The sequence below is a fragment of the Gorilla gorilla genome, chromosome 18 (assembly GCF_029281585.2).
Source record: "Gorilla gorilla gorilla isolate KB3781 chromosome 18, NHGRI_mGorGor1-v2.1_pri, whole genome shotgun sequence".
Lineage (NCBI taxonomy): Eukaryota > Metazoa > Chordata > Mammalia > Primates > Hominidae > Gorilla > Gorilla gorilla.
Window position 1 is genome coordinate 5,700,824 of NC_073242.2, and position 12,785 is coordinate 5,713,608.

Genomic DNA, 12,785 nt, shown 5'->3' on the forward strand with positions numbered 1-12,785 from the left:
TGTTGCTGCTTCTACTTCCTCTCCCCCTGTCCTGACGCTGGCACAGGAAATGCTGCTTTGGGACCTCCCACCCTCTCTCCTTAGCGTCCCCAGCTGTGGGTCTGGCTTGGAGTTGGAGGGTGAGCCTCTGCTCTTGGGAGCAGGCTCCCAAGTCTGTTTGCAAACAGGGACTTCCCCCACGTCAGGGAGTCTCCGCAGCTCTCCTTGGTTACGAGGGCTGGTTTCAGGCTCCCGCTCTTTTAGAGCTGAGGCCCGTCGGGCGGACAGCATCTTGCCCCTGCCTACCTGGAGGCACAGGGGTGGCTGCTGGTGGACACTAGGGTGGGCAGAGCCGATTGCCTGCCCAACCCCCGGGCACTCATGCAGGAGAGGCCTGTGTCGGGGTCACGTGCAGGCCTTCCCAGCGTCCTCCCTGCCCGCTCGGTGGATGGCAGCAGTAAGCAGAGCCCTGGGGAGGCTCGCAGGGCTGCTGTCCCTCTGGTCAGGAGAAGGCTGGTTCTCGGAGACCACGTCAGGGCCAGGGCCTGGCCCAGCCCCACATCCAGCAGCCCCGTCTGTGTCCTCCCAGACTCCGCCGTGGTCATGGAGGAGGGAAGTCCGGGCGAGGTTCCTGTGCCGGTGGAGCCCCCAGGGTTGGAGGACGTTGAGGCGGCGCTAGGCATGGACAGGTGCACGGATGCCTACAGCAGGGTGAGTGTGGCTCAGAGCCTGGACCCTGCTGACCTCGGGGGGCTCCTTGGGGGAGGCAGGGCTCTGCGTGGGTGTGCCTGCACCCTGGGAACTGGCTCTGAACTTGGGGGAGATGTTCTTCCACATCCCTCGTGCACAGACGGTCTGCACTTTGCAGCCGTCCACCTGGGCCGGCCCCGGCTGCTGGGCAGCCTGTGGTCTCAGGGGATGCTGATACCTCTGCTCACGCAGTGTGGGGCACAGCTGGTGGCAGTGCTGCTGCGTCAACGGGCGGGGGCCGTAGCCTGGTGCTCGGGCTGGTCTGTGGCCCTGGGACGGAGGATGGATAGGGCCTCACCACCTCCAGGTCAACCCCAGGTGGGCTCGAGGGTGCCTGCTGACGGGGGTTCTCTTTGGGATGGTCCTTTCTAGTCGTCCTCAGTCTCCAGCCAGGAGGAGAAGTCGCTCCACGCGGAGGAGCTGGTTGGCAGGGGCATCCCCATCGAGCGCGCCGTCTCCTCGGAGGGTGGCCGGCCCTCTGTGGACCTCTCCTTCCAGCCCTCGCAGCCCCTGAGCAAGTCCAGCTCCTCTCCCGAGCTGCAGACTCTGCAGGACATTCTCGGGGACCCTGGGGACAAGGCCGACGTGGGCCGGCTGAGCCCCGAGGTTAAGGCCCGGTCACAGTCAGGGACCCTGGACGGGGAAAGTGCTGCCTGGTCGGCCTCGGGCGAAGACAGTCGGGGCCGGCCCGAGGGTCCCTTGCCTTCCAGCTCCCCCCGCTCGCCCAGTGGCCTCCGGCCCCGAGGTTACACCATCTCCGACTCGGCCCCATCACGCAGGGGCAAGAGGGTAGAGAGGGATGCCTTAAAGAGCAGAGCCACAGCCTCTAATGCAGAGAAAGTGCCGGGCATCAACCCCAGGTGGGCCTCTTGCTTCCGGGCGGGGCTCCTGACACCTCTCCTGCGGGAACCTGGTGCCTCACTTGCCCCAGGCCGAGCGGGCTGGGGTGGGGTCCTCGTGGCCTGTGCCCTAGGGCTGGCTGGAGCCCCTGGGAGGGCGGTGGAGTGGGAGATGGCCAGGCTCTGTGTTCCTCCCTGTGGGCTGTGGCTGCCCTGGCCAGGCCCTCACCTGGGTGCCCACCATCCCCTCCCTGTGCAGTTTCGTGTTCCTGCAGCTCTACCATTCCCCCTTCTTTGGCGATGAGTCAAACAAGCCAATCCTGCTTCCCAATGAGGTAGGCGTGGCCTCCCTCTCCTGCATCTGCTGGAGCTGTGTGGCTCGAGTGAATGGTGGGGGGCCCAGCTCTGCTGCTGGGAGCTCAGGCTTGCAAAGGGCTCTGGCCTAAGCTCCCTGTGGCAGCCTGCCGTGACCGGCCTGGGTGGGGCGGCCTCCTGTGGACGGGCGTCTGGGGCTCAGGCAGGGCTCTGTGTGCCACAGTCACAGTCCTTTGAGCGGTCGGTGCAGCTCCTCGACCAGATCCCATCATACGACACCCACAAGATCGCTGTCCTGTATGTTGGAGAAGGCCAGGTGAGGCTGCGGGGCCGGCCTAGGTGCCTGGACAGGGCCAGCTGAGCCTCAGCCTGCAGTGGGTGGGAGTCTGGGCCCCCAACGCCCCACAGAGCTCAACACTGCCGGGTCCCCTAGAGCATGAAGTGCTCACTGAGCTCCGTGCCAGGTGCTGCTCTGAGTGCTGGGGACCCCGGTGCGAGTGACAGGTTAGCGTGGGAGCACCCGGCACACCAAGGAGTGGGAAGGATTGGGCGGGTGGCACCGGTCGCAGGGCTGGGGAGGGCGCTGTTGGTCAGTGAGCTGACAGCTGAGTGGTGAGGGAGCGGGCAGGGGGAGCCTGCATAAGGGGTGGGGGCATCCCACACACCAGCAGCGGGGGCCGGGGGCACCCTGCCCAGCTTGAGCACTGGTGCTGGGCGAGCACGGGAGCCGACAGGATGGGCAGCCTCAGCGCCCTATAGGCTGCACCTTCATCCCAAGGGCAAGGGCAGGGCCTGGGCTGCTTCTGAGCAGAGGGCACATGGCCTGACTCAGCCCAGTCTCAGTGAGTCCCTCCTGCTGTGTGGCTCGCGGAGGTGGGTGGTGATGGTTCCCGTGGGAGTGGGGTAGGCCCCTGGGGGCAGGCTGCTGAGGGGCCAGGGCCCCGAGTGTGCTTTGAGTGTGGAGCTCCCCGATTTTGCCGGCCAGGCACACACGGGGCTGAGGGAAGAGAGGGAGTCAAGGATGACACCCGATGTCTGGCCTGGGTGGCTGCTGGAATGGATGGTTTTGTCTGCCTCAGGGATCAGAGTGGGGCTCCCGGCAGAGCCTGCTGGGCACCCCCACCCTCTGCGGGGCGGGGCCCGGCCCGGGAGTGATGCCACCCTGCCTCTCCCCTCTCCCCACAGAGCAACAGCGAGCTCGCCATCCTGTCCAACGAGCATGGCTCCTACAGGTACACGGAGTTCCTGACGGGCCTGGGCCGGCTCATCGAGCTGAAGGACTGCCAGCCGGACAAGGTGTACCTGGGAGGCCTGGACGTGTGTGGTGAGGACGGCCAGTTCACCTACTGCTGGCACGATGACATCATGCAAGGTACGGCCTGGCCCCCACCCGCTCCTGCTGCCCCAGGCCTCAGGGCACGGCTCCCATCCAGTCCTGCTACCCCACGCCCTGGGGCATGGCCCTGGCACCCCCACCTGCTCCAGCTCCCCATGCCTCAGGTTCCGAGCCTAACAGCGTGGGCATGGAGGCAGTGATGGGGCTGGTGGCTTTGCGTCCCAAAGCCCTGCCCCTGGGGAGAGCCGAGGGCCACTAGCCAGGCACCAGAGGACGTGGCCCCCGCAGGCCCCCAGAGCCCCTGGAGTAATCAGGAGGTGCCCCAGTGCAAGGTACAGAGGGCCTCAGCACTGGCCCCACAAACCCATCCGGCCCTGCTCACCCTCAGCCGTCTTCCACATCGCCACCCTGATGCCCACCAAGGACGTGGACAAGCACCGCTGCGACAAGAAGCGCCACTTGGGCAACGACTTTGTGTCCATTGTCTACAATGACTCCGGTGAGGACTTTAAGCTCGGCACCATCAAGGTGAGTGAGGGGCTGTCAGTGAGGCTGGGCCTCAGGCAGGTGCCCACTGCTGTGTCCTGGGTTGGTGGCAGGTCCTCCTCCCTGAGCTTCGGTCAGGAGGAGAGGCCGCAGTGCTCAGAGCCCCATGGGCACGAGCTTCACCCCGAGCCTGCGTTGCGTCATCTGTGCCATGAAGCCTGTGGTGCCTGCTGCTGTTTGTCAGGAGTAACTGGCAAGTGCAGACTGGGTGTGCTGGGTGGGCACAGCGTAGTTGGTGCTTCCTGTCTGTCCGGCGTGGCCCTTGGGCCCCCACCATCTCCCCAGTGGCAGCTGTCAGGCTGCTCAATTGGTTATCGCCGCGCACCACTAGGCAGCAACCAGCGTCACCCTCTTCCTGGAGGTGGGCTGGGTCGGCCAGTGTCACAGAGCACAGTCCTGGTGAGCCCCAGCATGGCGGGGAGAGCTGGCATGGCCCAGGCAGGGCAGATAGGCTGCAGGCCTCACTCCAAGGGCCCCAGGACGCTGAGGCAGCCACTGAACCAAAACCCCGGGGCTGGTAGTCAGAGTCCAGGAGGGGCAGGAGCATAGGGAGGTGGGCTCTGCTAGATGCCAAGACAACCAGTGGCGGGGGGGGGGGGGGCACCTGGGAGGCTGAGGAGGGTGTGGTGGTGCCGAGATGGGGTGCACGGCTCACTTCATGACTGGGCAGACGGATTCGGACGTGTGGCTGCAGACACCCTGGGGGCCCCAGTGTGTGGAGGTGCCCCAGCAATTAGAGGTGCCCTGCCTGTGGCTGCAGCATGTGTGGGTGCTGGGCCCAGATGTGGAGGGGGCTTGGCCTGGGGGAGGCCAGACAAACACAGCGCCGCTGCCAGAGGGGAAAGTTCAGGGGCAGATGCTGCCCATGGAGCTGACAGGTGTCTAGCAGTGCAACCAGGCAGTAGCCGAGATCAGCCTTCAGCACACGCTGTGTGCGGGGATGACCCCTTCTCTTGTCCGGGCAGGGCCAGTTCAACTTTGTCCACGTGATCGTCACCCCGCTGGACTACGAGTGCAACCTGGTGTCCTTGCAGTGCAGGAAAGGTAGGGCCGGGTGGGGCCCTGCAGTGCAGGAAAGGTAGGGCTAGGTGGGGCCCGGCAGTGTGGCGCCAAGAGCCCTGGGCCTGGCGTGACCACCAAGTCTCCCCAGACATGGAGGGCCTTGTGGACACCAGCGTGGCCAAGATCGTGTCTGACCGCAACCTGCCCTTCGTGGCCCGCCAGATGGCCCTGCACGCAAATGTGAGTGGGGGTGGGTCCAGGTGTGAGCTGGTGGGACAGGCCCAGGTGCCACCTGATAGCGAGCTCACCCCCTGCCTACGTCCCCAGATGGCCTCACAGGTGCATCATAGCCGCTCCAACCCCACCGACATCTACCCCTCCAAGTGGATTGCCCGGCTCCGCCACATCAAGAGGCTCCGCCAGCGGGTAGGGAATATGGAATATGGGGCTCCCTCAGTGGGGTGTGCTGGCTGTCCAAGCTGTGGGGCGGGTGTGGGCAGAGCGGTTGCCACGCCTCCCAGACTTGCTGCCCAAGCGCCTCTGCCTTCAGATCTGCGAGGAAGCCGCCTACTCCAACCCTAGCCTGCCTCTGGTGCACCCCCCGTCCTATACCAAAGCCCCTGCACAGACTCCAGCCGAGCCCACACCTGGCTATGAGGTGGGCCAGCGGAAGCGCCTCATCTCCTCGGTGGAGGACTTCACCGAGTTTGTGTGAGGCCGGGGCCCTCCCTGCTGCGCTGGCCTTGGACAGTATTGCCTGTCAGTGAAATAAAGTCCTGGCCCCAGTGCACAGACAGACAGGCACAGATTGCAGTCAGACAGCTCTTTTATTGACTTTGTCTGCTTGGTGCGGGGGTTGGGGGGGGGGGGTGTCGAGGCTCTAGAAGCGGCCATGCCCACAGAAGTGGTACACAGAAGCAGGCGCAGCCAGCTCCGAGGGCCTTGAGGCTGCCTGGGCCACACAGCACACTCGCACGCGCACACAGTCACCTTCCTCCACCCTGGGAGCCAGCCCCCAGGAGGAGTCTTTTCCTCTAACCACCCTGGGGTCCTCTGACATGCCTAGTCCTGCTACTCACCCAGACCTGATGCCAGCAGGCCTGGGCGCTGCTCTCTTGCTACCTGGCCTGGGGCAAGGGAGGATGACAAGGCCTCTGGGGTGATGAGTGCGCCTGGCAGACAGCTGTGCCCCCAGCACCGGCCCAAGGCCATGCTCGCATCCAAGCAGCAGCCTGGCTGCCGTAACCCCGCCACACCTACCCAGCGCAGCAGGTGTTGGGGGAGGCCAGCTCTGGGCGCAGGCCCCTCAGCCCTAGTGAAAATAGTAACATTCAAAAATATACACATTTTAACACCATATAAATTACTGACACGAGACACACAGTGAGACGATGCAGGGAGTATGGTAGGAACGGGAGAGATAATAACTTAGGGGCAGGGTGGCGGCGGTGCAGGCTAACCCTCCCTGAAGCCAGCAGCCTTAGCAGTGGGGGACATCTGCCCACGGGGTGGGGCCGGGCACAGCCCGCTGTACCTGAGGACTTGACTTGGGGAAATAAATTAGCATCTCAGAGGCTAGAAACCGTCCAATACTGCTGTGTCCTTCCCAAGGGAGCTGGGGAAGGGACCCTGGGTCCTGGTTGGCCACACAGCCTCTTTAAAGTGCTGAAGCCCACAGACAGACAGACACCCCTGCCTGCTCTCTGGGGAACCTGCGTGCAGCCATTCTGCCTGGCCCTCGGCCTTGACAGCGGCAGAAGGTAATACTGAGCGGTGTCCACTCCGACTCCACGGCCCACCCCCGCCAGGAAGGGGGCCTAAGTGCTGCTGGGGTGGACCTTGTTCTTGGCCCGCAGGGGTGTCCTGCTGGGGCCAGTGGCCAGGTCCACACCCCGACTGGCCCGGACAAGGCGGCTGGGCAGTGCTGGCCGCAGGCCCGGGGATGGGCCACGGGAAGGTCCAGCGGGGGCCCGGCTGCTCCTGCGGCCTTGCAGGCTGTGCAGCTGCTGCTCCAGCTGGTAGACGTCCTCTGTGGCCTGGTTGAGTCGGTCAAACTGGGTGAGCAGGGCCTCGAACACGGCTTGGAGGCGGGAGGGCTCGGGCTCACACCTTGTCCCCAGCCGGCCCAGGCTCACGCTCAGCCCATCCAGCTGGCTGGAGGAGGTGGAGGGGTGCGAGGCATCGGAGCCAGCGCTGGGTGGGGGCACATCCGGGGATACCTTGGAGCCCCTGGAGGAGCGAGAGGGCAGCGGCTCCATCCCTTCAAAGCGGACTTTGTGGCGGAACTGGGGGCGGCACAGGGGCTCAGTCAGTCCGGCTGCACCCTGGGCAGAGCCCAGGGCGTGTCCCTCTCCCCCCCACTGGGCCGTACCCACCTCCTTGACCTTGCTGAGGCCCATCCAGAGGCGCAGCCTGCGCAGGAACAACTCCACCATCTCGTAGTCCTGGGGCTCCCAGGCCGGCCGGTACAGCTCTCCACGCAAGGCGTGGTAGCGCCAGCGGAGAATAACAGCCCCCAGCCGTAGGGCGCCCCACAGCCGCAACGCCCAGAGCCCCACACACAGCAGGGGTGACAGCTGCCAGGACTCGGCAGGACACAGGGTAGAGAGCCCGGTCCCAGGGCACAGCACCAACAGGGCCTGGGCCACGCTCCAGAGGGAGTCCACACAGGAAGACACGAGCTGCGGGGAAGGCGACACCAGTGAGGGCGTACAGCTGAGCTGAGCTAAGACGCCCTCCCCGGCCGCGCAGTCACCTACCAGGACGGCCAGCTGGGCGTAGGCTACCCCGAGCACCACCAGGCCCAAGGTGACCCCCAGGAGCTCTGGCAGAGCTCGGCATAATGTCTTGCCAAAGACGGACCACTGGCGCACGAAGCGTAGCTGCTGGGCAGCCTGCGGACGAGAAATCTGTCTGCTTGCAGCCCTGGGGTCTGTGCCCAGCCCCGCGCCCACCGGCCCAGCCCTCACCTTGACCAAAAGCAGGAAGAGCAGCGAGGCCGCCAGGCCACGGGCTGCGGAGCTCAGCTGCGCCACCTGGTCGAAGCTAGTGAAGCGGCGCGGGCGGCCGCGCACGAAACGGGTCCACTGGCGGTCGGCGGCACCCAGCTGGGCGAGGCGTACCAGTGCCGTGGCCGCCGTCAGCGCCACCAGCAGCCACCGCGCCCAGGCTCCGAGCCGCAGCACGCGCCAGCGCCCTTCCCTGTGCCAAGTACGGGCCTCGGCCACGGCGAAGTGTAGGGCGAACAGCAGCAGGCACACCTGTTGGGGGTGCGGTCAGGAGGGCGGTCGGGGCGCTGCGGGGGGGTGTGACGCTGCCGGGGCGGGGCCCTGGGAGGGGGCGGGACTCTGCGAGGGCTGGGCCCTGCGAGGAGTGGGACGCTGCCGGTGTTAGGGGCGGGGTCTGGCCGGGGAGAGACGTACCGAGGTGAGTAGAGGCAGCGAGAGGCCCGCGCTGAGGCGGCGCAGCGCAAAGGGGCGGATGCTGAGGGCGGCCAGGGCGCGGCCGGCCGCCGGGAACTCGAGGCGCAGCGTGACGGCGGCGTGCAGCCCCACGGCCGGGCTGTAGCGCGTGAGCTCCACGAACACAGCGCGGCTCCTGCGCAGAGGATGCGGGTCAGTAGGAGCGGGTGGCAGGGCGGGAGCTGCGGGGACCGCGCAGTGCAGGCGTGGCTGAGGGGCTGTGGAAGCCGCCTAGGCCAGCGGGGGCCGGAGGAGTGAGGGTGGGCTCTTGGCTGGTGACCGCGGCCACCCCGGAGAGGGCAGGGGAGGGAGCTCCCACCTGTTGTCCAGCCAGTTGTGCAGCTGCAGGAAGCGCAGCCGGTCGCGGCTCTCCTCCAGGCTCAGGCCCAGCTCCTGCACGTAGCCCCCGCTGTCATACACGGCACAGGAGCCCCAGGACCATGCCCTGCCGGAGAGGGGTGGCGTTGGTGCCGCACCCCAGCCCTTCCGGCACCCCGGAGCCAGGCTGGTCAGGAGGCCGCGGCACTCCTGGAGAACTACTCCCTTGTCCCTGGCATAGACGCCCGGGGCCCTCGCTCTGCTCACCCCAGCAGATCCGGCGCAGAATAGGCCCATGTCCCCGAGCCATTGTGAGGACTCCCCCAGCCAACGTCGTAATCACTGGTGCTGAAGCCTCCTGCGGCCGAGCACGTGTGGACCCTGGGACCGGGAGGGTCTGGGTAGAGTGCTGAAACACACAGAGCCCCAGGCCGGGGCCAGGGCATCATCAAAACCCAACAGGAGTGTTTCCTGCTGGCCAGCTCGCCTGAGCTCCGGTTCAGCGCCACCCCAGGGAACCCACCCAGCGGCCATCAATTAGACAACGTTACCATCTCTCATATACAGAGAAGGAAACTGCGGTGTTAAGAGGGCAAAGGTCACACAGCTAGGGAGCAGGGCTGATGCCAGAGCTCCGCTAAAGCCTGCTCTCTAAACAAGAGGAACGATTGAAGTCTTGGGACACGCCCTGCCAGCTCACCTTCCTGCAGCCGCACCTGCCGCAGCCGTGGGGGCCCCAGCTCTGGGCTGGACTGGTTCCCGTGGACGTAGGGCAGCAGCACGTGGGCCATCCATGGCCAAAGCTCCTCAGACCTGCCACAGCATCAGACAATCACACGCTCCAGCCCCTACTGCCCCATGCCCGCCTCGAGTGAGCGGCCACCAGAGACCCAGGGAACATGGCTCCCACTGCCCTGCTGGCCACGGCTAGACCTGGGCTTCTCAGCCTTATCCTGGGGATGTTCTGGGGCAGACAGTCGTTTGTCATGGGCCCGTCCTGTGCACTGCAAGACGCGGAGCTGTGTCCCTCCCCTCTGCCCACTGATGCCAGCAGCACCTACCTCCAGTTCTGGCAGCCACAAAGGTATCTACACATTTCCACATGTCCCCTAGGGTCTGGCTGGACTAAAGGCAAAACTAAAGCCCAGAAGACAGACCAGTGCACCGGATGCCCGTACCGCGTAATGGCCAGGAAGGCCCGGCTGTGTAGCTCCTGCTTGATGGCGCTTTGCAGACGGTAGGCGTGCCCATGGCATGAGGCATCCCCATAGCTGGCCAGCAGGGTCACCAGCAGAAAAAGCATGTACACCAGGAGGCTCTGGTGGACAGGGGGGCCCTGTGGTCAGCCTGGCCCCAGCCCACAGTGACAGCAGGGCTTTGGCAACAGCTGGGGCCATGGCTACGGCAGGTGTGGCTGCAGGAAGGTGAGCTGGCAGGGGGCGCCCCAAGACTCTACCTGGCCAGGGTAATGGCAGCACACACCCTGCCCGGAACCCCAGCTGGGGGCAGACACACAGGCCACTGCAGTGGTGCTTAGGGGCCTTCAGGGCCAGGCAGGAGTGGGCATTGGAGCTAGGCCCTGGCAGGGACTGGGGCAGCAGGATGGGGCGTGGGGTAGGAGGGAGACCGGGCAAAGGCTGCAGAGCATTGAACCCCTAAGGGCCTTCTGAGGTGAGGAAAGGGGGACAGGAGTGTCCTGAGTGCATGGGTGGGAGGTGGGAGACAGGAGACGGAGGTGGCAGGGGCACAGGCCGCACCCAGGCTCACCCGCAGCATGCCATGTAGCCTCTTGACCTTGCGGGCTTCTTCCTTGGCCAGGAAGAGTGCAAAGCCGTGGGGGGGCCGTACGCGGGGCACACGTGCGCTCACAGGCGTCACAGCCGGGCTCTCCACCAGGGTGTCATCTTCATCCGGATGCAGCCGCTTGGCCACCAGTGAGAAGTACAGGGCTTCCAGCAAGACCTGGGGAGGGGGTGGCTTCAGAGGGGTCCCCCGTGATGGAGGCCTGTAGCCTACCCCTGGCAGCCCCCTCACCTTCAGTGGCTCCCAGCCGAGGAATGAGGCCAGGAAGCTGGCGCTGCTGGACAGGAGCCACGCAACACTCACGCCCGGGGGGAAGCTCGCACCCACCCACCCTGAGACAGCCACAGCCACAGCCACCAGGAGCAGGCTGAGCCCGTGGGCCAGGGAGGCACACCAGGCCGGCAGCAGGCGCTTCCGCAGACCCTCCACCAGTCCTGGGGAAGCAGAGACAGACCTGTGAGAGGCAGCTCACAGGGAGGGGCTAGGGGCATCCCAGGGCTACGCAAGCGCACCTGTCCTGGACAGCCTCGCTGCCTGGGGCTGTTCCCAGTTCAGGCCTGGGCTGGGTGGCCCCAGCTCCCCCAGCCTCTGCAGCGCCACCGTCTCTGTCTTCTCCCCAGGAGTGCTGGACCTGAGGGACATGGTAGGCTGTGAATTCATCCCGGCCTCCAGGAGGCAGTCGCAGCCAAGCCCATGTTAACCCGGGTGGGCAGTTTCTTGAGCCTCTTGGGTCATAGGGTCCCCCCGACAAAAAGCCGGAAGACCCTACCCCAAACGAGAGTGGGAGTGGTGCTGGGAGCCAGGGAACCAAGAGCCACTCCAGGCGCTGAAGTCAGGTGTCTGCCTGCGTCCCTCTCCCGCCCGCTTTCTGCTGATAAACCCATTGCCCACAGCCTGACCAGCTGCCCCTACAGCAGTGCACAGTCTCTCAGGATGCAATGAGCCCCCCTCAACCCTGCAAACTATGACTGGGTCTCAGCCATCCAACAAGCATCTCTACAATCTAGAGACGCCAGAATGTCTGTCCCATGCAGTTTTATGGCCTAAAATTAACTTCCGGACAAGGAAACATATGAATGCCTTTCAAATCCCAACAGTGTGTAGGGCTCCCTGAGGCCAGAGATCTGCTTGTGTCTCCAGGAGCCAGTGACCACCGAGGCTGTGCCACTGCATCGGGCCACCATGCTGATATGCCCGGTCCCAGAGCTGCTAGAGAAGAGGTACAGAGGCAGCGAAGACACGTTGAGGGGGAGGACGAGACCAACTGCGAGACGCCGAGTCCCGGGCTCTCGGGACGCTCTCCCGTACCTGCGCCCTCGTCAGCCCATCACCGAAAGAACGGCCTGACCCATGGTCACACTGCACTGAATGCTTCCTGTTTTACTGTCTCGCGGAGGATAAAAGACACTCTTGGCTGGGCGCAGTGGCTCGAGCCTGTAATGCCAGCACTTCAGGAGGCTGAGGCAGGAGGATCACTTGAGCTCAGGAGTTGGAGACAGTGAGACCCTGTCTTTACAAAAAATTAAAAAATGACCTAGCCTCAACTTGGTCAGGCGTGGTGGCTCACGCCTGTAATCCCAGCATTTTGAGAGGCGGGTGGATCACGAGGTCAGGAGTTCAAGACCAGCCTGGCTAAGATGGTGAAACCTCCTCTCTACTAAAAACACACACAAAAAATTAGCCAGCTGTGGTGGCGGGCGCCTGTAATCTTAGCTACTTGGGAGGCTGAGGCAGATAACTGCTTGAACGTGGGAGGCAGACTTTGCAGTGAGCCGAGATCATGCAACTGCACTCCAGTCTGGGCAACAGAGACTCCATCTCAAAAAAATAAATAAAAATAAAAAATAACCCAGCCTCAACTATTCCTTTATAGCAACACAAATGACTCAGGGTCTGACTCAGGGAGCAGGCTCTCGCTGGCAGAGACGGAGAATGGCCAATAGGGAGGCACGGAGTGGCAGGGAATGCCAGGGCAGAGGCGCCGCCAGGACGGAGGGTGCAGGCTCAGGCGCAGGGAAGGCCGTGCTCTGCGTTGGGAAAGGAACCACGGGACGCGCTGGAGGCTGGAGTGAGGAAGGACGCAGAGGGGTCCAGGACAAACCCAAGCCTCCGACCTGGTCAGCCCGAAGCACTGTCTGAGCAAGGGACGGCCAAGGGTTGAGGAAGCCGGGAGGGCGAGGGCCACACGCTCTGTGTGGCTGCGGAGTCTGAGCTGCCGTCAGAAATCCCCGCGGAAGCACTGAATCTGGATTTCACAGAGCTTTGGGCCGGAGATACCTGGGGCTGGTCAGCGTGTAGTGACTACCCCTGGATTTCCCCATACTCTGTATTTTTAAAACCGACCGGCAATTTATTCATAAAGATGCCCTCATGTGATGGTTATCTGCCTTTTGTAAATCCGGAAGTTTTCCTTTTTGTTTTGAGTCCAGGGGCAGT

General features: G+C 64.5%; 2 protein-coding genes across 16 annotated transcripts in view; one reads left to right on the top strand and one right to left on the bottom strand.

Annotated features, from left to right (window-relative positions):
• TSC2 (TSC complex subunit 2) overlaps positions 1-5,573 on the top strand; it is a 41,137-nt gene extending 35,564 nt beyond the window's left edge. For all 8 annotated transcript variants that reach the window (XM_055364953.2, XM_055364955.2, XM_055364954.2 and 5 more), the window contains 10 exons: positions 569-690; positions 1,102-1,589; positions 1,828-1,903; positions 2,107-2,199; positions 3,069-3,255; positions 3,608-3,747; positions 4,731-4,809; positions 4,916-5,007; positions 5,095-5,193; positions 5,318-5,573. In XM_055364953.2, the coding sequence (XP_055220928.2) occupies positions 569-690; positions 1,102-1,589; positions 1,828-1,903; positions 2,107-2,199; positions 3,069-3,255; positions 3,608-3,747; positions 4,731-4,809; positions 4,916-5,007; positions 5,095-5,193; positions 5,318-5,482 (1,541 nt within the window). In that variant the 3' untranslated portion in view covers positions 5,483-5,573. The remainder of the gene's footprint in view (positions 1-568; positions 691-1,101; positions 1,590-1,827; positions 1,904-2,106; positions 2,200-3,068; positions 3,256-3,607; positions 3,748-4,730; positions 4,810-4,915; positions 5,008-5,094; positions 5,194-5,317) is intronic.
• A 2-nt stretch (positions 5,574-5,575) lies between these two features.
• Positions 5,576-12,785, bottom strand: part of PKD1 (polycystin 1, transient receptor potential channel interacting) — a 50,862-nt gene continuing 43,652 nt past the window's right edge. For all 8 annotated transcript variants that reach the window (XM_055364946.2, XM_055364945.2, XM_055364944.2 and 5 more), the window contains 12 exons: positions 10,862-10,980; positions 10,581-10,783; positions 10,314-10,508; positions 9,725-9,864; positions 9,247-9,359; positions 8,814-8,955; positions 8,548-8,673; positions 8,190-8,364; positions 7,737-8,027; positions 7,527-7,661; positions 7,143-7,448; positions 5,576-7,052 (listed from right to left, as the gene is read on the bottom strand). In XM_055364946.2, coding sequence (XP_055220921.2) covers positions 6,585-7,052; positions 7,143-7,448; positions 7,527-7,661; positions 7,737-8,027; positions 8,190-8,364; positions 8,548-8,673; positions 8,814-8,955; positions 9,247-9,359; positions 9,725-9,864; positions 10,314-10,508; positions 10,581-10,783; positions 10,862-10,980 — 2,413 coding nt within the window. In that variant the 3' untranslated portion in view covers positions 5,576-6,584. The remainder of the gene's footprint in view (positions 7,053-7,142; positions 7,449-7,526; positions 7,662-7,736; positions 8,028-8,189; positions 8,365-8,547; positions 8,674-8,813; positions 8,956-9,246; positions 9,360-9,724; positions 9,865-10,313; positions 10,509-10,580; positions 10,784-10,861; positions 10,981-12,785) is intronic.